The sequence below is a fragment of the Aureococcus anophagefferens genome, assembly GCF_000186865.1.
Source record: "Aureococcus anophagefferens unplaced genomic scaffold AURANscaffold_4, whole genome shotgun sequence".
NCBI classification, from domain to species: Eukaryota; class Pelagophyceae; order Pelagomonadales; family Pelagomonadaceae; genus Aureococcus; species Aureococcus anophagefferens.
This window is the reverse complement of record NW_008705564.1, coordinates 1,484,508-1,508,499: the sequence shown is the minus strand read 5'-3', so window position 1 is coordinate 1,508,499 and position 23,992 is coordinate 1,484,508. Positions and strand designations below refer to the sequence as shown.

Genomic DNA, 23,992 nt, shown 5'->3' with positions numbered 1-23,992 from the left:
TCCCTGCGCCATCTCGAGCTCCGTGGCGTCGCTCGTCGGCACGGCCTCGGCGACGTGCGCCAGGCCCGCGACGCGCGCGACGACGGGCTCCTGCCGGCGCCGCTTGCCGCCCCGGAGGCAGCGCGCGGCGCCGTAGAGCGCCAAAGACGCGAAGACGACGGCCAGGCCCGCGACGGCGCCCGTCCGCGAGTCGACGCCCGCCGCGGAGACGCCCAGGAACCCGTCGTCGTCGTCGTCGGTCTTCTCCGCCTGCGGCGCCGGCGTCGGGACGCCGCTGGGCCGCGGTGTCGGCGCGGGCGAGGGTACTTTATCGTGCGAGCAGAGGTAGAGGTTTGAGTAGCCCGACGCCGCGTCGTGGCACTGGAAGTCGAAGAGGGGCTGCGCCGGGTCGTCCTGCCACCAGATGGCGCACCCCTCGTGCCAGTCGCAGGGGAAGAGCCAGAGGAAGCCGCAGCCGTGATTACTACTACTATCCTCCTGCACCTTCTTGAAGAACGTCTTCGACCCGTCGCGCCACTTCCAGGCCGAGTTCCTAAAAAAGATGTGCGTGTGTGTGACATCGCTCGAAGAAGAAGGCGCGGGCGGACGCGCTCGCCGAGCTTGTAGGCGCCGACGCGGACCGCGACGCCCTCGTCGTCGACGCGGTCGTCGAGGAAGTCGCGCACGGCGACGTACTGCTCCCTCGTCTCGACGATGGCGAGGTGGCCGCCGACGTCGGCCTGGCACTTGAGCTCCATGGAGTCGATGCTCAGCGCCTCGCCCCAGAGCGTGTAGCAGTGGCCGCCGGCGTAGAAATCGCAGTCCGGCGCCTGGGCCTGGTAGGCGCTGCGGTTCGCGAAGCCCTGGGCCGCGGCCCAGCTGCCCTTGCCCCAGGCCCGGCCCTGCGCCGCCGCGGCGACGATCATCCAGGCCGCTGCCAGCCACGCCAGCCCCCCGGCCATCGCGACTGCCACGACCGCCGCGGCCGGGCAGCTTCTCCGCTCGGGGCCCAGTCGGGGCAGCTCGTTAGAGAGCATCACTGACTCGTTCAAAAGCTCTCGGCGCGAATGTGAGCGCAGGTCACGAGTATCCGATGCAGAACACTCAGCTCCCGGGTCATTTCTTCCCCATGTCCATGGTCGGCCCTCCGCCGCGAGGCTACGGCATGCCTGGAAGCGCCGCGCCGCACGGCGCGCTGATGCTGAATCCGTACGCTTCCCCCTACGCGCCGCCTCAATCGGCGCAGCACCCCTCCGCCGCGGCCTTCGAGGCGCAGAAGGAAGCGCAGGAGGCCAAGGATGCCATGCTCGACCACCTCATCAAGAAGCACGAGGAGCTTGTCAAGGAGGGCGACAGCGGCAGCGACTTCGCGCGCGAGCTCCGCCAGCAGCGACTCGCAAAGCTCAAGGCACAGATCGGCAAGGCGATGAGCGAGCCGGACGCGCCGCCCGCGCCGCCCGCGCCGCCCGCGCAGCAGCTCTTACTGGCGCCATTCGCGCACCTGGGCGGGCCGCCGCCCATCCTCGCGCGCGCGCAGCCGCCGACCTCGGCGGCCGCGACGCCCCCGCCGCCGCCGCGGTTCGTCGGGCCCGCGCAGCCGCCGGCCGCGGCGGCCGCGCCGACGCCGGCCGCGCGCGCGCCCTACGCGCGCGCGCCGTCGCCGCCGGCCTTCAGCGAGATCTCGAGCCAGTTCGGGGACGACGCTGTGCCGGCCTTCGCGCCGAGCGAGGGCGACGACGACGCGCCGCGCAGCGAGGGCGGCGACGCCGCGCCGCCGCTGCACAGCGAGGGCGGCGACGCCGCGCCGCCGCTGCACAGCGAGGGCGGCGACGCCGCGCCGCCGCTGCACAGCGAGGGCGGCGACGCCGCGCCGCCGCTGCACAGCGAGGGCGACGACGCCGCGCCGCCGGCGCGCAGCGACGACAACCCGCGGCCGGCCGTCCGGCCGCGCCTCGAGGTCGAGGCCGCGGCGCCGGCGCCCCCGGGCGGCGAGCCGCCGGCGTGGGCCGAGGGCGTCGAGAAGTTGCTCGCGGTCGTGAAGAAGATGCCCGAGGGGGGGCAGAAGAAACGGTCCATGCTCCAGATGCGAGGGCCTCTCCAGCAGCTCAAGTGGAAAGTCGGCAACGTCCACGGCGGCACGACGTATTACGACACGTCGCCGCCCGAGACGTGGCCCGCGTACTACGACCTCGTCGGCTGCGAGTACCTCTCTTCGAATAACACGGAGGTCGCGCGGTCCATGGTGCAGCTCGTCAAGTACGCCGAGCGCGCGTCGGACCGCGCGCGGCGCGGCGTCGCGACGCGCCTCGAGCGCGACCGGCGGCTCCAGCTTGGGGCGGAGAAAAGCGCGAGCCGCGCGCTGGCCGTCACGCGACGCGTCGCGCTTCGGTCGCTCCTCGCTCGCTTCGGAGCCGACGCGGCGTCCCGCGTCTCGGCGTTCCTCTACGCGGAGCCGACGGACGACGACGACTCCGAGTCCGAGGACGAGGACGAGGCCGCGGCGCCCGTCCGCGTGCCCGGCGTCTTCTTAACCGGCGATTTGGCGAAGCTGAGCGGCGGCACCATCGTCAAGGTGCTATCGTCGACGCGGTCCTCTTCGGAGGTCGAGTACGTCTCGATGTGGGCGGGCTTCAAGAAGAACGTCCCCACCAAGGATTTGAGCCCCGTGGACATGTCGTCGCGGACGACGCGGGGCCGCGGCGCCGCGCCGGAATTCGAGACGCGCGTCAAGCGCCTCGAGGTCGGCAGCCGCGTCTGCGTGCGCTTCTCGACGGGCGAGGGGTTCCCGGGCAAGGTCGACGCCATCGGCGACAAGTACCGCGTCCTGTTCGACGACGGCGACGACCGCCAGCTGTCTCGCGTCTACCTGGAATCCAATCTGTTGCCCTCGCCCGAAGGTGGCCGCAAGAGCCAAGGCGGTGACACGCCGTCGAGCTGGCGCCAGACCGCCGCTTCGAAGAAGCGCGGCCGCGGCCGCCCGCGCAAGGCGGCCCCGGAGGAGCCGTCGCCCGCGCCGGAGCTGTCGAGCCTGCGCCCCGGCAGCCGCGTCGCCATCTCTCGGTTTGTCCCCGGTGTTGCGAACGAGAGCCTCAACGGCAAGCGCGGCGTCGTCGTCAAGGACCGCGGCCTCGTCAAGAGCAGCAACGGCAAGGTCTCCCACCGCTTAGACGTCAAGCTCGAAGATGGCTCCGTGGAGCGATTGATTTCGACGTACAATCTTGACGTCATCGTCGACGAACCTTCTCCGAATGTCGTCGCGCCCAAGCCGCCTTCTTCGCAGCTCGCCGTCGGAAGCCGCGTGCGCATCTGCGGCTTCAAACCGGCCAACGCCAACTTCGCGCTCAACGGCCAGCGCGGCGTCGTCGTCAAGGACCACGGCGTCGTCGCCGTCCACTACAAATCTCGCCACCGCTTCGACGTCCGGCTCGACGGCGGCGGCGCGCTGAGCCAAAAGATCTCCAAGTGGAACCTGAAGCTCATCGACGACGACGACGACGACGACGCCGCGACCTGCGACTTCGAGGCTCCGCCCGACGCGCCCGCGGCCGACGACGAGCCCGTCGAGCCCGCGGAGAGCGAGGCCTTCGTGACGGCCGTGTCGGATCTGCGCGTCGGCGACCGCGTCTGCGTGCGCATCGATGGCGCCGTGACGCCGGGCTCGGTCTGGGAGCTCCACGACGGGGGCTTCGAGCTGAGCCTCGAAGACGGCGACCACCTCTTCCTCACCGCCGCGCAGCTCGAGCAGAACCTCGTGTCGTCCCGCGACGAGACCGAGGCGTCGCCGTTCGGCGAGGGCGACCGCGTCCTCGTCTCCAAATTCGGCGCCACGTCCGAGAACTACTGCCTCAACGGCGGATTGGGGACCATCTTCAAGGATCTCGGTTGCGTCGGCGCGCCCAAGCGCAAGTCCGGCTCCCGGTCCGGCCACCGCGCGCAGCGCTACGACATCCACATGGACTCCGGCGTGCTCGTGCCGGGCATCGCCGTCTACAATCTCACGCGCACCGACGAGCCCGCGCCCGAGATCGAGCCGGAGCCGCTCAACCCGGCGCTCGCCGTCGGCAAGCGCGTGAAGCTCTGCCGGTTCCCGTCGGCCAACGCCGCCCTCAACGGCGAGCGCGGCGTCGTCGTCGAGGACCGCGGCCTCGTCGAGGAGCGCGGCACGTCCTGCCACCGCCTCGACGTCAAGCTCGACGGCGGCATGCTCTGCGCGAAGCTCGCGGCCTACTACCTCAAGCCCGTCGACGGCGACGGCGACGCGCCGCCGCCGAAGCGCGCGCGCCAGCAGCCGCCGCAGCCGCCGGCGAGCCCGCTCGCGGCCGACCTCGACGGCGCGGCGGGCTGGTCCGACTTCCCCGAGCTCCCCGCCGCGTCGCCGGACGGCCCGCTGCCCGGCCTCGTCGCCTCGTGGTGGTGAACATTCCAAGAACGCGCCGCGGCCCGACGCCGCGACGCCCTGTCCCCTTGTTTGTAATGCCTGTTCGTGTAATTCTATCGAAGGAAGCGCGGCCCGTCGTCGCCGGCCTCGCGCATCCGCCGCACGTACACCGGCAGCTTGAGCTTCTTGCGCACGAGGGTCTCCAGCGACGCGTAGTCCGGCCGCGCGTCGAGCGGGTCCTCGTGCAACGGGAGCGGCGTGCCCTCCGTGATCATGTTCTGCCCGTCGAACTCGGCGTCGTCGACGTAGAACGCGCGCCAGCCGCGGTCGTACTCGTGGACGAGGCGCACGTCCTCGGAGCGCACGGACAGCTCCGCGCAGCAGTACGTCGTCGGGAACTTGTCGGCGAGCTTCGCCGCGGACCCGAAGAAGCTCTTCGTCTTAGCCGCGCCGCGCTTGAACAGGCCCAGGTCCGCCGGCGTGCTGAACTGGGGGTTGAAGAGCAGCAGGGGCCGCGGGCCGACGGCGCGCTCCACGTCCACGAGGTCGTCGAACGTCTCGCTGCCCGCGAAGACGATCATCATCGCGTCGTCCTTGGGCGTCTCGCCCTGGCAGTACAGTTGGACGACGCCGTCGTCCGCGGAGAGCACGCGCTCCTCGATGGCGCCGCCGCCGACGACGGCGCCCTTCAAGAGGTCGCGCGCGATGGGCAGCGCCACGGTGCACATCTGCTTGAGGCCGCCCGGCCAGGGGTCGAGGTCCTCGGGCTTCACCGTCGGCAGCAGCGGCACGAACATCTCCACCGTCTGCCGCGTCTCTCCCGCGGCGACGGCGGCGCGCACGGACCGCGCGGCGGCGTAGACCATGGCGTTCGTCGACATGGGCATGGAGATGTCATCAGCGGCGGCGCGCAGCGGCCGGCCGCGTGCTGGTGGCTGCATGAATGCATGCCTCGAGAAGATGTCGTCGCCGCCGTCGGCGGCGGCGCGCAGCGGCTGGCTGCGTGCTGATGGCTGCATGAATGCATGCCCCGAGACGACGAGCAGTGCGAGCCAGGCGGTGCGGGCGGAGTCCAGCATGGCAAATCCTCCACGCATCGTGAGCTGGCAAGGCAAGTTGAAGAGATGCTGAAGGTCAACGCCGACATTTCTTGTGGCAATACAATGATCCGGCTGAGCCTGAGGCCGAGCCTCTGAAAACTCCGACTCCCGCGGTTCCTCCCCGGCCCCCCTACGTTTAGAGACGCGTCAAGGCAATACAATGTTGCGAGCTCGAGCGGTCGCGACACGACCGTGGACGCGACAGACAAGCCGCAAACTCCTCCACTCCAAGTCCCAGCAACAGACCGCGACGCGCCTGCGCCGTCTCGTGGGCGTCTCGCTGCAGAACGGCCGCCAGCAAGACAAGCTGCTGCGGCGGTTGTCGGCGCTCTGGGAGCGGCGGCCGGCGGCGGAGCGCGGCGACTTTTGCCGGAGCCTCGCGGCCTTTGGGACGAGCGACGACGCCGTCGCGCGCGCCGCAGACCTCATCGAACGAGCGCGGACGCACGACGCGGGCGCGCGCGAGGCCGCGCTGCTCGAGGCGCGGGCCGCTCTGAAGCCGGCGTACGAGGCGCTCGCCGAGGGTTTGGCGGAGTCCGCGGGCGGCGCAAGGCTCCTCCTCGAGATCCGCGTCGCGGCGCTCGCGCTCGCGCGGCGCGAGCCGCCCGTCGCCGCCTTGGAGGCGCACCTGCGCGCGGTGCTCGCGGCGCGCTTCGCGCCGTGCAGCTTGCGCCTGGACCGCGTGTCCTGGACGGGCACGCCGCCGCCCGTGCTCGAGCGCGTCGTCGCCGCCGAGGCCGTGCACGCCATCGACGACTGGCCGGCGCTCAAGCAGCGCCTCGGGCGGAACCGGCGCGTGTTCACGCTGTCGCACGCCGCGCTCGGCGGCGAGCCTCTGGCCGTGGTCGAGGTCGCGCTCGGCGGCGAGGTCGCCGCCTCGATCCAGGGCCTGCTCGCCGAGGACACCTGGGCCGCCTCCGAAACCCCCGCGGTGTCGAGCGCCTTCGCGTCCGGCGGCGGGCCGCCGCCCGACGCGGAGGAGCCGACGTGCGCGATCTTCTACTCGATCTCGGCGACGCAGCCGGGCCTCGCGGGCGTCGACGTCGGCGCGCGCCTCATCCGTGGCGCGGCGGCGACGCTCGCCTCCGAGCACCGGACCCTGAAGCGCTTCGTGACGCTGAGCCCCATCCCCGGCTTCCGGCGCTGGCTCGAGGCCGAGGCGCCGCGCGACCTGGTCGACGCCGCCGCCGCCGCGGCCGCGGCCGCGGGCGACGCGGCGACGACGGCCAACGGCGCGCGGGTCGACGACGCGCTCTTCCGGCGGCTCGCGCCCTGGTGCGCGCGCTACGTGCTCGACGAGCGGCGGAAGCGGCCGCACCTCGCGGCCGCGGGCGCGCTCGACGCCGTCGCGCACTTCCACCTCGGCAACGGCGCGCGCTTCGCGGGCCTGTCCTGGCGCGGCGACGTCTCCGACGCGGGCCTCCGGCGCAGCTTCGGCCTCATGGCCCACTACGAGTACGACCTCGCGGCCCTCGACGCGCGGGCCCAGGCCTACGCGGACTCGGGCGAGCCGGGCGTCCGCGCGGGCGCGCGGGACGCGCTCGCGTAGCACCCAAAATTAGACGACGTCCTTGAGCAGCGTCGCCTTCTCCGTCGGCGGCAGGGACACGGCCGCCGTGAGCTGCCGCTCCTCGGGCGGCTTGACCTTGCGGAAGACGACGAGCAGGGCCAGGTCGTAGGCGCTCTTCGCGAGCCCCGCGAAGACGAGCGGCGCCGCGGGCCCGCGCGCGCGCCAGAGCGCCGCGGCGCAGGGCGGCCCGAGGACGCAGGCGACGGCCCGGGCGATCATGATCGTCCGCGAGCAGGCGACGCGCTCGTCGCGCGGCACGACGCCCGTCATGAACGATTCGCGCGCGGGCACGTCCATCTGCGACAGCAGCCCGCGCACGAGCACGAGCCCGTAGACCTGGTACTCCGTGCAAGAGGGGATCGCGACCAGACAGAGATTGCTCGGGAGGTGCGTGAACACCATCGTGTTGATGAGACCGACTCTCTTGCTCAGCGCCGCGGCGACGGGGAAGGAGAACGACGCGATGACCTGGTTCGCGAAGAAGAGCGTCCCCAGCGTCTTCGCGTAGCCGTCGCCGCCGTAGCGCTCGCTGAGCCAGTGCGCGAACAACGCGTTGATGACGAAGCCGCCGGCCCAGGAATCGAAGGAAAACAGCGCCGCCAGCGACAGGATCCGCCGCCGCATCGTGCAGTCCGCCAGGCGCTTGTCGTCCGCGGGCGCGGGCGCCGCGACGCCCGCGGCGGCCTCCACGCGCCGGAGCCGCGCGGCGGCCGCGAGCGCCGCGCACGCGTAGCAGGCCGCCGTGGCGAGCACCGCCGCGCCGGCGACGCTCGCCTCGGCCGCGGGGCTCGCGGGCGCGGACGCCGCCAGCGCGCCGAGCGCGAGCGCCGCCGTGCTCAGGCTGTTGTACCAGGCGAAGACCTTCGTTCGATCCGCGTCCGACGCGCCGTCGGCGAGCGACGCGTGCTCGAGCGGCGCGTGCGGCGAGATGTTCGGCTGCAGACTCATCGCGCCCAGAAACGCCGCGGCCTCGGGCGGCAGCGGCGACGCCGGCGCGACGACGCCGACCGCCGCGGCGCCGAAGAGCAGCGAATACGCGGCCAGCGCCCAGAGCCGGTTCCGGACCCTCGCGCCGGGGCCGAGCGCGACGAGCAGCGTCGCGCCGCCGAGGCCCGCGGACAGCACGTAGGCGATGCGCGCCGTGCCGAGGGCGTTGGCCTCGAGCGCCAGGGGGAGGGCGATGCCGAGCGCGCCGAGCGCCAGCGACCGCACGGACCGCGTCGCGAGGAGGACGACGCGCTCGGAGAGCATATTATGGATTTGTGGCAAGTTATGGCTCCTATGGCAGCGTTTTTCGCAGCGGTGGCAGCTGCGGGCTTGAAGGAGCTAGAGGCGGCGGCACTAGCGGCGTTGTTAGCAGTAGAGGCACGGCGGTGCGGCTAGCTCTGGCTGGACACGAACTGGACGACGGCTGCGAGGAGCTGCTCCACATCGGCATCATCAGCGGCTCGCTGAACGACAGCGGGCAAAGTGCATCGATCGCGGAGCGGGCTGAGAGCTGCTGCCGTCGTTCGGCACCCGCAGCACACGCAAACAGCCACACACAACACCTTCGACGCCATGTCCGAAGCGCCGACGCCGCCCGGCGACGCGAAGAAGAAGAAGGTGCGGCCCGGCCCGCCGCCGCCGCCCGTGGGCATCGCCACGGCGTCGATCGTCGCGCGCGTCGCCGCGAGCGAGGTCTTCGGCCTCTGGCCGTCGGGCGCCATGGCGGGCCTGCAGCCCGTGTGGACGACGGAGCCCGGCGCCTGCAAGCTCACGCTGGACCTCACGAAGTCGTCGCTCGACCCCTTCCCCAAGGACCCGGCCGCGCACGCGGAGCTCGTGGACCTCGTGCAGGCCGCGCTCGACGCCGCCGTCGCCGCGGACGCGCCGCTCCGCGCCGCCGAGGTCGCGCGGAGCGACGCCGAGGCGGCCTGCGCCGGCGCCGGCGCGCCGTTCTACGACAACGGCGGCGCGAGGCCAAAAAAGGGCGCGGCGGACGACGACGCGGTGCGCTGCGCGACCTACGGCGGCTTCCTCGTCGAGGCCGCCTTCGACGTCGCCGCCTCCGCCGGCGCCTGCGGCCGGATCGCCCTCGTGGGCCGCGAGGGCGACGGCAAGAAGAAGCCCGACACGATGGTGCTCCTGGCGGGCAAGAAGAAGCAGCTCACGCTCAAGTTCGCCGTGGCGGCGCCGGAGGCCGCCGCGGCGCCCGTCGCGACCTGGGACGCCGGCGCGGCGGCGGCGGCGGCGGCGGCGTGCGCGGCGGCCTACGCGGAGGCCGCGGCGGCCGCGGCGTCGCGGACGATCGAGGCGACGAAGCCCAAGAAGGCCGAGGCCGTCGAGAAGGAGGAGGCGTCGACGGAGATGGTCGTCGACCCCTTTAACGTGTCGGGCAAGATCGACTACGACAAGCTCATCGACAAGTTCGGGTCGACGCTGCTGACGCCGAGCCTCCTCGACCGCCTCGGCAACCTCGCGCGGAAGCGCGGCATGAAGCTCCACCGCTTCCTGCGCCGGGGCATCTTCTTCAGCCACCGCGACCTCGAGAAGATCCTGACGGCGGCGGAGACGGGCCAGGGCTTGTACTTGTACACGGGCCGGGGGCCGTCGTCGGCGGCGATGCACCTCGGCCACCTCGTGCCGTTCCTCATGACGCGGTGGCTCCAGGCGGCGCTGGGCGTGCCCCTCGTGGTCCAGATGACCGACGACGAGAAGTTCCTCTGGAAGGGCGAGTACGACGAGGCCGCGGGCGACTACGACCTCGACCGGTTCCGCGCGCTGACCGTGCAGAACGCCAAGGACATCATCGCGTGCGGCTTCGACAAGGACCGCACCTTCATCTTCTCCGACGTCGACTACATGGGCCACATGTACCCCAACGTCTGCAAGATCTGGAAGTCCATCACCTACAACACCGCGCGCGCGGCCTTCGGCTTCGAGGGCAGCTCGAACGTCGGCCAGTCCGCGTTCCCGGCGATCCAGGCCGCGCCGTCCTTCCCGTCGACCTTCAAGGTCCCGCTGGGGAACCGGGACGACCTGGCCTGCCTCATCCCCTGCGCCATCGACCAGGACCCCTACTTCCGCGTCACGCGCGACATCGCGCACAAGATCGCGCCGAAGAGCCACCCGTTGAAGGGCAAGCCCGCGCTGATCCACTCCAAGTTCTTCCCGCCGCTCCAGGGCGCCATGGGCAAGATGTCGTCCTCCGACGACAACAGTGCCATCTTCCTCACGGACGACGACGCGACGATCGAGCGGAAGATCATGACGCACGCGTTCTCCGGCGGCCGCGAGCGGGGCGGGAAACGAGTGATTCAAGTTCGCTTCAACATGAGTGTTCCGCGCGCGCGCGTTCCGGCAAAAGCATCCACGCTTCGAGACCGTTCCGAGAGATGATCGCTCGTCCAAAAATTAGCCGAAACGAGTGGAAAACGATCGAGATATGAGCCTCCAAAGTTGGGAATTTCGCACCCTTTTCCTGCCCAGGCCGCGAGACCGCGAAGCTCCAGCGCGAGCTCGGCGCGGACCTGGAGGTCGACGTCGCCTTCCAGTGGCTCAAGTTCTTCCTCGAGGACGACGGCGAGCTCGCGTCCATCGAGGCCCAGTACGGGAGCGGCTCCGGCGACTACTGGAACACGGCCGCGGTGAAGAAGCGGCTCGTCGTCGAGCTCCAGGGGCTCGTCAAGGACCACCAGGCGAAGCGGGACGTGCTGACGGACGCCGACGTGGCGTCGTGGATGGCCGTGCGGGAATTGGCGCCCGCGCTCTAGGTGAGCATAAGGTTACGCCTCCTGCGACGGCGCGAGGACGCCGTCGAGGTAGTTCGCGATCGCGTCGTCGTCGAGCGAGCGTTCCGAGACTTGTTCCGACGGCGGCGGCGAGAGCGGCGCGGCGACCGGGTCCGGCGGCGCGACGGCGTCCGGCTGGCAGGGGTTCGCCGCGAGATCCTGGCCGAGCATGAGGAGGCCGTGGTACCACGACGTCGGCGACGGCGCCGGGCGCCGGTTCCGCGGGGGCTCGCTCGGCGCGCGCGCCTTCTTGGGCACCCACGCGCGCTGCCGCGGCGACGGCCGCGGGTCCTCGACGACGTGGTCCTCGAGGAGGACGACGGTCTCGTGGTCGTCGCGGGCCTCGGGCCGCGACGCCCGGGGCGCGCGGGGCCCGGGCGGCGTCGACGCCGCGCGCGCGGCGGGCTTCGCGGGCCGCGCGGCCTTCTCCCGGACGAGGCTCGACGCGCCGCGCGTCGGCGACCCGCGGCCCGACGTTTGCGGCGCCGTCGGCGTCGGCGGCTCCGGCGTCGGCCGGGGCCGCGCGTCCTTGAGGGGCCGCCGCGACCGGCGCGGCGACGGCGGCCCCGAGCACGCCTCGTAGGTCCCCGCGAGCGGCGGCATCGCGTCGCCGTCGTCGACGTGGTTCGCGAGGGCGTACTCCGGCGCGTCGGCCTGCAGGGCCACGGTGTCGACGCCGCGGGCCCCCTCTTCGCCGTCGTCGTCGGACGCGCCGAAGATGGAGTAGTTGAAGAAGCAGCCCGCGAAGACGTCGTCGCTCTCCTCGACGACCTCGCGGACGACGGGCACGGCGTCGTCGAGGATCTGCCGGCGCTGGTGCGCGTGCTTGAAGGCCGCGCCGTAGGCCTCCGTCGCCGCGAGCCGCTCGCGGAGCGCCTCGTTCTCGCGCCGCAGCTTCTCGAGCTCGCCGACCGGCTCGCGGCGCAGCGCCTCGCACTCCGCCTCGAGCCGCTCGACGTCCCTCTTCGACGCGAGGAGCGCCGCGCGGCTCTTCGACGCGTCGCGCCGGTCCGCGCGCGCGGCCCGGACGGCGGCCCGCGCGCGCGTCGCGCGCAGCTTGCACTGGAGCGCGAGCACCGCGCGTTGCAGCGCGTAGAAGAGGCCGCCGCGCCGCGCGTCGCCGCGGCGCCGGAAGCGCTGGATCTTGCGCGCCGCGAGGCGCCGGCGCCGGGCCCGGATTCCGAGGCGCGTCCGCCGCGCGCGGACGAGGCTCTGCGCGACCGTCGCGGCGCCCCTCGCGCGGCGCAGGGACCGCCGCGGCTCCCGCGCGCGCGCGGCGGCGGCGATGGCCGTCGCGGCCGCGACGCGTTTCCGGAGCGCGCGCCGCCGCGCGTACTGGAGCGCGAGGGCGACGGTGCGCCGCGCGCGGAAGCGGACCCGCTGCGCCGCGCGGCGGACGAGCGCCTGCCCCCTGGCCGCCGCCTCGAAGAGGTTCGCCGCGCGCTGCTCCTCGAGGGCCTCGTAGGCCTCCATGGTCAGGAAGACCTTGCGCTTCCCGAGGCAGACGCGCCGCCCCCGGAGCGTCGCCACGAGCTCGCGCGCGCGCCTCGCGGCGTCCGCGGCGTCCGCGGGCGGCTTCACGGACAGGGGCATGAGCGTGTTGTAGTAGCGCGCGACGAAGGGCTCGTGGAGGACGCGCACGGGGTAGCCCGCGCGCGCGACCTCGACGGCCGCGAGGACGCCGCAGTACCGGAGCTGCTGCAGGAGCCGCGGCGCGTCGAAGACGTCCGGCGCGAGGTCGTCGTTGGGCTTGAGGCACCGCACGAAGTGGGGCCGCGTCGCGCGGATCTCGCCGAGGAGCGCGCCGAGCGACGCCTTGAAGCGAGCCGCGAGCGTGCCGAGCGCGAGCGTCGACCCGCGGCGCCGGGGCTTCGCGCGCGGCGACGGCGCGCCGACGCCCGCGGCCGCGCGGACGACGGCCAGCGACGAGCTCGCGAAGAGGCCCGCGGCGTTCGACGGCAGCGCGTCCGCGTTCTTCGCGACGAACCCGTCGACGGCGTACTCGACCTGCGCGGAACTCAAATCTTCAATGTGCGCGTATTCGAAAGGTGAGATACGAGCTCTTCGGCTCTGCTTCGAGACCTCGACGAGAGCGATCGATTCGTCCAAAGATCAGCCGAATCGACTTCGATGTGACCGAGCTCGAGAATTTCAAAGTTTGGCGGGGACGTCCCGAACCGGCGGTCGATTTCCGCGCGGTACTCGACGGCGCCCGCGTAGTGGACCACGGCGAACGCGCCGTCGCGCGCGCGCCGCGCGTCGCAGAGGAACGTGTCCTCGCCGCCGAAGGCGTCGCGCAGCTTCGCCGACAGGGACCGGCCCTGGGCCTCGGCGCGCGCGGCCTCGACGGCGTCCGGGTCGCCCTCGAGGTCCTCGGACCGCTCCGCGCGCGTCGACGCGAGGAGGCACTCGTCGTCGACGGCCGCGAGGAGGCCGCGCTTCGCCGCCGACGCCGCGTCCGGGAGCGCCGAGTTGCGCCGCACCTTGGCCCTGGGCGGCGGGCCGGGGGCCCCCGCGAGCGGCATCGACGACCGGCGCCGCTTCGGCGCGGCCGCCGCCGCGGCCGCGCCCTCGATGAGCGCGAGGACGTCGGCGTTGTCCGGGAAGTCGACGTCGTCGAAGGGCACGCCCTCGGCGGCGTACTCCTCGCGCTCGAGCTCGAAGATGAAGTCGTTGAAGACGCTCTGGAGCTGCTCGTTCGCGTAGTTAATCAACAGCTGCTCGAGCGAGTTCACGCCGAAGACCTCGAAGCCGAAGATGTCCAACAAACCGATGGCCGACGCCCCGTCGGCGCCGGCGCCCGCGGCGAGGGCGCCGTTGATCTTCGCCACGAGGTCGTCGAAGGCGGCCGCGTAGACGGCCTTGAGGACCGAGTCGCGGTTCCGCGACGCGCCGCGCGGCCCGAAGCGGAGCGTCAGCGTGTCCTCCGCCGTGACGAGCTCGCGCTCGAGGCAGGCCCGCTCGAGGTCCGCCGGCGCCACGCCCAGCGCCGCGGCCGCCGCGGCGACGCGCGGCACCGTCGCCGGGTCGACGCGCGCGCCGTCGCCGTCCTTCAAAAAGCCCGCGCCCCCGAAGTGCAGCAGCCCCGCCACGATCCCAAAGGCGTCGTCGCGGTCCCCGGGCGCCAGCGCCGCGCCAAAGGCCGCCGACGCGTCGTCGTACGCGTCCGCGTCCCGGACGCCGTCGCGCCGCGAGTCGACGCCGCACGAGCTGCCGCAGACGCAGCACGACTCGACCGCGAGGTCGGTTTCGACGCCGCACCGCGCCAGGGCGAGGTAGAAGGCGTGGAAGCCCCGCTCGCCCTCGGTCTGCGTGACGACGCGGACCTTCTCCAACAGGAAGATGCGCACCTGGGCGGGAAAAGAGTGCGACATGTCCAACTTTGGAGGCTCATATCTCGGTCGATGTCCACTCGTTTCGGCTGATTTTTGGACGAGCGATCATCTCTCGGAGCGCTCTCGACGCGTGGATGCTATTTCCGGAACGCGCGCGCGCGGAACACTCACGTTGAAGCGAACTTGAATCACTCGTTTCCCGCCCCGATCCGCGCGCCCGCGGTCCGCAGCTTGCCCGCGCCGTCGAACTTGAGCGAGATCCACTTGCCGAAGCGGCTCGAGTTGTCGTTGCGCCGCGTCCGCGCGTTGCCGAAGCACTCCGTGAGCGGGTTCGTGCTCAATACTCTGGCCTCGATGCCCGCGGCGCCGACGGCCTCGAAGGACGTCGCGCCGGACGACACGCAGGCCAGGAAGCGCATGACGAACTTCGTCGTCTCCGTCTTGCCCGCGCCGGACTCGCCGGAGATGAGGATGGCCTGGTCCCGGGGCCCCGCGAGCGCGCCCAGCGCCGTGCGCCGCATCGCCCGGTACGCGGCGGCGGCGACGCCGTAGCAGTGGGGCGCGAGCGCCGACGCCGACTCCGCCGCGCGGTAGGCCTTGAGCGCGTCATCCCCATAAAGCCGCGGGAGCGGCTTGTAGGGGTTCACGGCCAGCAGGATCTGGCCCACGGCCGTGTAGATGACGCCCGCGGCCGCGCGCGCGCGGACGACGTCGAGGATCGCGGCCTCGTGGAGGTGCGTCAGCGCGATGAGGTCCGGCACGGCCAGCGGCTTCTCCGCGTTGCAGGGCTTGATCGCCGCGTCCAGCGCACCGGGACTCGCGAAGTCGCACTCCCAGAGGGCGTCGCTCCCCTCGAGGCGCACGCCGATGGCGACGACGCCGCCGGCGTCGGACCGGCGCTCGACGGTCCCGCGCTCCCATACCAAAGCTTCGTTCCCCGACGCCACCCAGCACCGGTCGCCGAGGAACGCCATCCGCCGGGCGCCGCCGCCGCTGGTGAACAAGAAGAGGAATGGAATGGGCCCGGGCAGCTTCCAGGGCGTTTCAGCTTCGACGGCAACCACTGCACGTACGGCTGTATCCACATGCCCGAAACCTGCTTCGACGTGGCTGCGCCGCATTGCGTGAGACGCCTTGCGTCCGCGCAAGCAAGCACCGGCAGCCATGCGCTTGCGCTGCTGCAGCGCCGACGTCGTGGACGATGTCGTGCTCACGGAACCCAGCGACGCAGCCGTCGGCGGCCAGCCCGTGAGCTGCGACCATCCGCCGGTCGAGCAGGAGAGCGACGCGCCGGCGGAGGACGACGCGCCGGAGGACAGCGCGCTCGTGACGAAGCGATGGCACGTCTACCCGTCGCACGTCGAAAGCGACCACAAGGCGACGAAGGCGGCGGAGCTCCTCGCGGCGCTGCGGGCGGAGCCCGGCTTCGACGAGTGGCGGTGGTATTTCGACGACGCGGCCGTGCTGCGCCGGTTCCTCACCGCGCGCGACGACAACGTCGCCAAGGCGAAGGCGCTCCTCCTGGACGCGCTCGCCTGGCGCGGGCGCCGGCGGCCGCACGTCATCGACTACGCGGAGATGGAGCGCGAGAGCCGTACGGGCAAGCTGCGCGTCGCCGAGTCGCTCGACCGCTGGGGCCGGCCCGTCGTCGTCTTCGACAACACGGTGCAGAACACGAAGGACAGCGCCGCCCAGCTCCGGTGCCTCGCCTTCGTGCTCGAGCACGCCCTGCGGCGCGTCGACGGGACCCGAGTCTCGAAGTACGTCATCTTCATGCACCTCTCCGACTTCTCGCTCTTCAACAACCCGCCGTGGTCCGTGACCCGCGAGACCATGCTCATGCTCATGTCCTGCTTCGCCGAGTGCTGCGGCCACATCGTCGTCCACGGCGCGCCGCGCGTCTTCCGGGGCGTCTTCGCCGCCGTGAAGCCGCTGATCGATCCGAAGACGGCGACGAAGATCGTCTTCGTGTCGCCGGGCGACGCCGAGGAGCCGATCATGCGCGACCTCGTCGGCGACGACTGGCGCGCGCTGACGGGCGCGGGGCTCGCCCGCGAGACGCCCGCGTCGAGCCCGGGCTACCGCCACGGCCGGTGCTGGCCGCGCGCGCTCGCGGCGGACGAGGCGTGGCGGAAGCGCACGGGCAACGCGGGGCCGCTCCGCCACACCGTCGTCAACGGGCCCGCGGACGCCGCCGCGCCCGCGGAGGCGGCGGCCGGCGAGGCGCGGGCGCCGGCCCGGCCGTCCGACGACGACGAACCGAAGGCGCCGCCGCCGCGGTCGCGGTCGCGGACGCTCGAGCCCGCGGAGCGCGTCTTCGGCCTCCACCCGCTCGTCGAGCGCGCCCTCGTCCTCGCGCTCGCCTTCTGCTGCGCGCGCGTCGTGACGCTGCTCCACGCGTTGGTGGAGGTGTAACGTGGGAGTTTCGATTGCACAGTGCAGTGCTCCGTGCAGTGCTCGATGATCTCGATTCTCGCGGCCTGCGCATGCGCAGCTGCGCCAGAGTGGTCGGCTGCAGGAGAGCGCCGCCTCTTTAGCGGCAGCATGCAATGGTGGACTACGCCGATTCGACAACATCGACACGAGCGGCAGCGAGGACGACTGGACTGACTGCGACGATGGCGAGGCCGATGCGGAGACCGTCGAGGAAGAGCCGCCGCCGCCGACGATCTCCGGTCGTCAGCAGGCGGAAGAGGTCGAGATCATGATCAAGAACTTCGTCTTCTGCGGCATGCAGGGCGACGCCGACGCCTACGTCGAGTTCCTGACGTTGCTGCCGCGGCTCGACGTCGCGTGGCGGGCCGCGTGGCGCGCGCGCGGCGGGCTGGACGCGCTCGCCGACGACCCGCGCGACGACGAGGCCGGCGGGGTCCTGGATAAGAACCAGTACCCCGCGCTCTGCGCGGCGGCGATGGAAGGCCAACTCGAGTGCGTGCGCCTCCTGCTCGATCCCGCGCGCGGCGGCGGCGTCGGGATCGCGCCGGCGTCGACGGACGTCTGCACGATGCACCGCGGACGCGATCGACGCGACCCGCTCACGCCGAGGTATCCACCGCTCGTCGTCGCGGCCATCGAGGGCCACGCGGACGTGATCGACGCGCTCCTCGACCACGGCGTCGACGTCGACCAGCGGTCGTCGGAGCCTTGCGCCGTCACGGCGTTGCACCTCGCGGCGCGCTACGCGCGCCTCGCGGCGGTCCGGGCGCTCCTGCGCCGCGGCGCGGACGTGACCCTGCGGGATCACCGCCCCCGCGCGACTGATTCGCTGCGCGATGGTCCCGGGCTCGGTACGTCGGGCGGCCCCGACGTCGGCGAGACGCCGCTGCAGTACGTCCTCCACGCGCGGTCCCGGCCCGGCGAGGAGGACGCGGGCTCGGTCATCGAGACGCTGGCCGTGCCGCCGGCGGGCGCGCCGGACGACCGCGGGGCCGTCGCGCGCGCGCTCCTCGACGCCGGCGCGGATCCGCGCGAGCCCGCCGCGCGGGGGGAGAAGGGCGTCGACTCGCTCGTCGGCCAGGCCGCCGCCTGGGGGCTCGCGGGCCTCTTCGGCGCGCTCGCGCGCGGCGCAGATGGCGCATTCTCGTACGCGGTCCTGGGCGACCCCGCGGCGGCGCCCGCGGCGCCGGAGCGCAAGCGCTTCGACGAGCTGCGGAAATTGGCGCGATTTCTGGCGGACCGCGCCAAATTCATGGTCGAGGAGGACGTCGAGATGCGGCGCGAGGAACAGGAGGACTGGGACGAGGCAGCGAACGGGCCCTACCCCGCGGAGGCCGACGAGGACGACCTCATGCGCGCGCGCGACCGCGACGACGCCGAGGCGATCGTTGCGGTCCTCGCCGACTTCGACGTCTTCGCCCGGGCGCGCGAGGTCGCGCGGCGCTACGCGCTCACGCGCGGCCTGAGCCTCGTGCGCGCGGGCCGCGCGGAGGTCGCGGACGGCGGCGACGAGCGCCTCGCGCGCGGCGTCCGCCTCCTCGCCCGCGTCGGCAGCTGCGGCGCGACCGGCGAGCGCTTCGCCGCGCGCGCGCTCGAGGACTTCGTCCGCGGTCCGCGGCCCAAGAAGGCCGCGCGCAAGTCCACGGGCGGCAAGGCCCCGCGCAAGCAGCTCGCCACCAAGGCCGCGCGCCGCGCGCGCCCCCCGTGGACGCCCCCCATGGACGCCCCCCGTGACGCGCGTTAGGCGCCTAGGGGTCCGCGGGCGCCTCCGCGAGGAGCATCGCCGGGTCGACGGCCGCCTTGATCTCGTCGGGGATCTGGATGTTGTACTGCGACGGCCGTCGCGCGCTGCGCTGCGACTTGGGCGCGTCGCCGGCGGCGCCGTTGCCGACCTCGAGGTGCTTGACGAGCGCGGACGGCCGCCGCGACGTCGGGTCGTGGTCCGGGTCGTTGTTGTACATCTGGAGCGCGCTCATGCAGCGCAGCACGCTCGGGTTCTCGAAGATGACGCTCTTGAGCTCGCCCATGTCGAGCTTGCCGTCGCCCGAGTCGTCGAGCTCGTCGAGGATCTTCACCGCGTGCGTCGACAGCGACTCCGCGCCGGCCTTCATCTCGTCGAGGAAGCGCTGGATCTCGTTCATGGTCACGACGCCCCGGCTCTCCGTCGACGTCGAGTCGTTGACGAGCGCGGAGATGAGGTGCGCCTTGAACTTCGTGTCGACGCCCGCGCACGCGCGCGCGAGCACGGCCCAGGGCATGCGGATGTTGCACTTCGGCGGCGCGGCGAGGGCCCGCGTCGACGCGTCGGCGGCGTCCGCCGCCGGGTCCCGGGCCTGGAGCTCCGCGAAGTACGCGAAGACCTCCGCGGCGTCGTCGCGGTGCTTCGAGATCGCCTCGCCGAAGATCTTCTCGACGGCGTACCAGAACTTGTCGAACTCCATCTGGAACAGGTCGCCCGTCTGCGTGTACATCAGGAGGTCGGCCCGCAGGTCCATGAACATCTGGACGATGACGACGTCCGCGTCCGCGCGGCTCTCCGCCCTCGCGCGCGCGCGCGCGGCCTCGCGCATGGTCTTCGACAGGGGCACGAGCCGCTCCGTCTTGATGGACGCGGGCACGGGCGGCAACGAGGACCACAGCAAGTCCCGGTAGACCTTGTCCCGCTGGATGGACTGGATGAACTCCGCGTCCGAGACCTCGCCGTCGCCGTCGACGTCCAGGCTCTTCGTCTTCTCGCACGCGTAGCGGTGCAGGTCGATGAGGTCGTCGTGCGCCGTCTCGACGAGCTCGCAGATCTCCCAGAGCTCCACGACGCCGTCGCCGTTCTTGTCGAAGAGGCTGAAGATGAACTCCAAAATGTTCTCGTTCTCGTCCGGGTCCGGCCCCGAGTGCGACGCCTTCACGGAGACGATGCGCGCCAGGCCCGTCGCGAACTCGACGAAGTCGACGACGCCGTTGCCATCCGCATCGAACACCTTGGTGATCCGCGTCAGCAGGCGGCCGTCCTTGAGCGCGGGAAAGCGCGCGAGCAGCACGGACTTCAGGCGGCCGATGGACATCGTGTAGCCCATCTCGGGGTGCACGAACTTGCCCGTCTTGGCATCGAGGTGGTGGGGCTCGTGCTTGTTCGCGAGGGCGTAGGCGAACTCGGTCCGTAGCGTCGAGAGGTCCTTGTAGGACATGCCCGTCTCCTGGGCAGCACAAGAGAGATTCAACGTCGCTTCAACGTGAGTGTTCCGCGCGCGCGCGTTCCGAAAAAGCATCCACGCGTCGAGGCCGTTCCGAGAGATGATCGCTCGTCCAAAAATCAGCCAAAACGAGTGGAAAACGGCCGAGATATGAGCCTTTGAAGTTGGGAATTTCGCTCTCTTTTGCTGCCCTGCCAATTTCGTCCATGAGCTCCTGGAGGATCTTCTGCGACGCGACGAGGTTCACCCGCGCCATGTACGCGTCGAAGTCCTCCTGCCGCTGCGCGTCGCTGACCTCGTAGGAGCCCGTCTCGGACCTAGCGAACGCGTCGGTGGCGATCGTCCGTCGTTTCCCCGCGCTCTCGGAAAGCGTCGCGGCCGCGGGACGCCGCCTCGGACCGCCGCCGCTCCATGGTCTTCGTGTACTCCTTCTCGCGCGCCGCGTGGGCCTCCTGGACGGAGTAGCGCTTCTGGCACCGCTCCTGGCGCGCGAGCGACCGCACGGGGTCGAGCCGCTTCGCCGACTTCTTCTTCGTCATCTTGAATTTCGGCCGCGTCGCGGACCCCGGCCGCGACTTGCGGCCCGGTGCCTCCTCGTCCGCGTCGGGGCCCTCCTCGATGGCGTGGACGACGATGGCCCGCTTGTTGCGCCAGACGAACCAGAACGCGTCCTTGTCCAGCGGCGTCCCGTCGCGGTCGTAGCAGCCCTTGACGATGTCCGCCACGTCGAGGCGCGGCGACATGGGCGCCGACGCGAGCTGCTCGCCGACCTGCTCGCGCGTCTCCGGCCGCTTCGTGAGGCCGAGCGCGTGGATCGATTTCACGAGGGCCGCCATGAGCGGCGCCATCCGCTCCGGCGTCACGACGCCGCCCTGCTCGTACATGGAGAAGATCACGTCGGCCTTGTGCTGGGGGTCGCCGGCGCCGAGCAGGGCCATGAGCACGAAGGCGACGTCCGTGGGCGCCTTGGCCTTGCGGTCTTGGACGTAGCGCTGGAGCCTCGAGAACTCGTCCATGGGTAGAGACACGAAGTGGCCCCCGGCGACGATGATCGTGTACTCGTTGAAGATCTCGAACCAGTCGCCGCGGCTCACCTCGGCGGGCTTGCCCAGCGCTTCCCAGCGCTCGTGGGCCAGCGTCATGGCCTCGACGCACCACTCGCCGTAGGTCGCGATCCAGCTCGCGTTGGCGCCGCCGTCGAATTCCTGCGCCTGGCGGATGAGGGCGCCGGCGCCCATGGTCTCTGGAAGCTGCTCCCGAGCACGTTTCCTGCGCGCTACTAAGCAAAGGCTGCCCGGCACATCCCGGAGCCCGAGGCGGCGCTGCTACAGAAAATATCGACATCAACATTGACATCGATCGGAATTTCAAGTTCGAGCTCGAGGTGGGCCTCGACTCTCGGCGCTCCGTCGCAACCCCAGACCGGGCGCTGCCGCAACGATCACACCGCTGCAACCGCGCCGCAGCGCGCAAACAAGATGGCCGCGCTCACGGCCGACGTCCGCGACGCCGTGCGCAAGATCGTCGCGGAGAGCGACGCGGAGACGATGACCATGCGCGGCGTGCGCGTGCAGCTCGAGGACGCGCTCGGCGTCGTCGTCGACAAGAAGGAGCTCAAGGCCTTCGTCGCGAAGCTCGTCGCCGGCGACGACGCGGGCGAGGAGGAGGCGAAGGACGCGCGCATCGTCGCACTAACGGCGCTGGGCCGCGCGGTCAAGTTCGGGCCGAGCCTCTTCAAGGGCCTCAAGGACATGGCCGACGACGACGCGCGCGCGGCGGCGATGAAGGCGCGCTTCGAGGACAAGGGCGTCGAGTTCGCCGGCGCGGCGCCGACGGCGAAGGAGATCAAGACGCACCGCGCGCGGAAGGAGCGCGAGGAGGACCTCGCGGGCATCGACCAGTCGCTGATCATCGAGGGCAAGCGGCCGCGCCGCGCCGCCGCGCCGTCGCCCGCGCCCGCGCGGCCCGGCGCCGTCGAGGCCGACGACGACGAGGAGGCCGAGTTCTTCTGAAGGCGCCAAAAAAAAGACCAAAGTAAGGGAGCCCTGTTGTTGTATTGCGACGTCGCGACCATAGTTCGCAGACGCCCTCCTAGACCGCGAGGCGCGGCGCGAGGGAGAGAGACGCAGCGCCCACGCGCGCAGCCATCGTTGACGGCTCTTCTGGCCGCGCCGCGTGTAGGATCTCATCCGCTCAGCTCCCCACTCGACTCGCTGTCAAACACCACCACCCTCTTGCAAAAATGGCCAACCCCGTTGTGTTCTTCGACATGTGCGCAGCCAGCGCCCGTCCCAACCCACCCCTCGGTCCCCCGGAACCGTCGCTGGGGCCCCCGGCGCGCGCGCGCGCGCGAGCGGGCGTCGGCGATTCGCCGAAGCGAGTGTACTCGTGCGTCGTAGGGAAATTGGCGGCGCCAAGGCCGGCCGCATCGAGATGACGCTCCGCGCGGACGTCGTCCCCAAGACCGCGGAGAACTTCCGCGCGCTCTGCACGGGCGAGAAGGGCGCGCGCCCGGCGTCCCGGGGACGCCGCGCGGAAGGATCTCGGAACGCGCCGCGCGCGCCTTCCCTCGACGACGCGCGCCGCAGGCTTCGGCTACGCCGGCTCGTCCTTCCACCGCGTCATCACGCAGTTCATGTGCCAGGGCGGCGACTTCACGAACCACAACGGCACGGGCGGCAAGTCGATCTACGGCGCCAAGTTCGCCGACGAGAACTTCACGCTCAAGCACACGGGCGCGGGCATCCTCTCCATGGCCAACGCCGGCCCCGGCACCAACGGCTCGCAGTTCTTCCTCTGCACCGTCAAGACCGACTGGCTCGACGGCAAGCACGTCGTCTTCGGCTCCGTGACCAAGGGCATGGAGGTCGTCCAGGCCGTCGAGGCCGTCGGCTCCCAGCAGGGCAAGACGTCCAAGCCCGTCGTCATCGCCGCCTGCGGCCAGCTCTAAGCGCCGACCGCCGCGCGGCGGCCGGCCCCGCGCCGCGCCGCCGCCGCGACCGCCGACGCCAAGACGACCCCGGACAAGGTACACGGAGGGGAACGCGCGCGAGCGCCCCGGCGTAACGCGCACGCTCTCGCAAGAGAGGTCCCCAGTCTCCACTCTCTCTAGCTAGCCGTTATTCCCCCGCGAGAACGAGACGAAGGACGTCCAGAAGAAGGACGCGGCCGTCGTGACGGGCACGCGCAGCCAGAGGGGCGAGAAGGCGAAGTTGACGGTCTGCACGGGCACCCAGAGCGCGAGGATCGACGGGACGTCCTCGGCGAAGTTCCGCCGGAACTTGCGCAGCCCGTCGAGCGGCGCGCCGCCGTCGTAGAGCGTCTGGACCGTGTAGAAGCAGGAGAAGTAGAGGATGCAGTTGTTGCCGAGATTCTCGATGGCGACTTGGCCCGCGACGGCGCGCAGCCCGGCGGCGTCTCGCAGCTTGTCGCGCAGCGGCGCCGCGGCGAAGCGCTCGACGTTCGGGAACACGCGCGGAAAGATCTTGACGAAGAGCGTGTATTGCCAGCAGCCCAGGAACAGGAAGCCGAAGGTCGAGAACACGGCCGTGCGCTTCGCGTCGATGGTGTCGCGACCCTCGACCTTGCACTGCACGAGGACGTCGCAGGTCGCCGTTTTGACCTACGTTCAGGGGCTGTCGTCGTTCGCATGAGAAATGTGGGGCTTATGCAACGTACGCACGCGCCGCCGCTGCCGAAGAGGAAGGGGTGCTCGCGACCAAAGGCCTGGACGGCGCGACCAAAGGCCTGAACGTTCATCGTGAGTTGCGATCGCCCGACCTAGGAGCTGCCCATTGTAGCTCTCTGCTGGCTCTATGCAGCCCCATTGGTCGGACAAATGATCGAGCCCGCCGGGCTAAAAACTAAAAAAAGCAACTCGACCGATTCCTCGAAAAAGCAACTCAAACAATCAGGCTGCGAGCAGCCCTTTTGCAGCGTCGATGGACGAAGTTCTCGTCTTCTCCAGCCCGTAGCTCGACGCAGGCGCAGAGTTGCGCAACGATCCCCGCGGCTGCGAGGACCGGAACCCTGTCGCGGACACATTCCCCGCGGGATGTCACTCCCGAGGATTGCGTCGCATCGCGCGCGGGGCGTCCCAAGGGGTCGGAAGAGGGTTTTCGGCGTCCCCCGCACCCTTTTCGACCGTGTTCGAGCGCACGGAGCATCGGGAATCGTTCGTCTATGTACCGCGGGCGTCCCATTTGATCCGCTCGGCCATCGACGTCGAAAACA

The 23,992-nt window shown here is 71.4% G+C and overlaps 7 protein-coding genes across 7 annotated transcripts; 4 read left to right on the top strand and 3 right to left on the bottom strand.

The window, feature by feature from the left end:
* Positions 1 to 6,001: 6,001 nt before the first annotated feature.
* Positions 6,002 to 6,952, top strand: AURANDRAFT_12634 (hypothetical protein; the record flags this gene model as incomplete). Its single annotated transcript, XM_009036353.1, has 2 exons — positions 6,002 to 6,388; positions 6,437 to 6,952. Coding segments are annotated over 2 exons (903 nt in total), but the record flags the coding sequence as incomplete, so codon positions are not given.
* Positions 6,953 to 9,376: 2,424 nt separating this feature from the next.
* On the top strand, positions 9,377 to 10,806 carry AURANDRAFT_70088 (hypothetical protein; the record flags this gene model as incomplete). Its single annotated transcript, XM_009036354.1, has 2 exons — positions 9,377 to 10,346; positions 10,499 to 10,806. 2 exons carry the CDS (start codon positions 9,377 to 9,379, stop codon positions 10,780 to 10,782), a joined length of 1,254 nt encoding a protein of 417 aa, XP_009034602.1.
* Positions 10,807 to 12,423: 1,617 nt separating this feature from the next.
* Positions 12,424 to 15,109, bottom strand: AURANDRAFT_21967 (hypothetical protein; the record flags this gene model as incomplete). Its single annotated transcript, XM_009036066.1, has 4 exons — positions 12,424 to 12,807; positions 13,008 to 13,121; positions 13,284 to 14,196; positions 14,385 to 15,109. Coding segments are annotated over 4 exons (2,136 nt in total), but the record flags the coding sequence as incomplete, so codon positions are not given.
* A 541-nt stretch (positions 15,110 to 15,650) lies between these two features.
* AURANDRAFT_6155 (hypothetical protein) lies at positions 15,651 to 16,139 on the top strand (the record flags this gene model as incomplete). The annotated part of the gene is made up of 1 exon (XM_009035910.1): positions 15,651 to 16,139. A coding segment is annotated over one exon (489 nt), but the record flags the coding sequence as incomplete, so codon positions are not given.
* Positions 16,140 to 19,189: 3,050 nt separating this feature from the next.
* Positions 19,190 to 19,549, bottom strand: AURANDRAFT_15931 (hypothetical protein; the record flags this gene model as incomplete). Its single annotated transcript, XM_009036065.1, has 1 exon — positions 19,190 to 19,549. A coding segment is annotated over one exon (360 nt), but the record flags the coding sequence as incomplete, so codon positions are not given.
* A 2,428-nt stretch (positions 19,550 to 21,977) lies between these two features.
* Positions 21,978 to 22,857, top strand: AURANDRAFT_59911 (hypothetical protein; the record flags this gene model as incomplete). Its single annotated transcript, XM_009036355.1, has 3 exons — positions 21,978 to 22,030; positions 22,159 to 22,262; positions 22,348 to 22,857. 3 exons carry the CDS (start codon positions 22,002 to 22,004, stop codon positions 22,707 to 22,709), a joined length of 495 nt encoding a protein of 164 aa, XP_009034603.1.
* A 14-nt stretch (positions 22,858 to 22,871) lies between these two features.
* Positions 22,872 to 23,518, bottom strand: AURANDRAFT_62175 (hypothetical protein; the record flags this gene model as incomplete). The annotated part of the gene is made up of 2 exons (XM_009036064.1): positions 22,872 to 23,381; positions 23,438 to 23,518. 2 exons carry the CDS (start codon positions 23,516 to 23,518, stop codon positions 22,872 to 22,874), a joined length of 591 nt encoding a protein of 196 aa, XP_009034312.1.
* Positions 23,519 to 23,992: the final 474 nt, after the last annotated feature.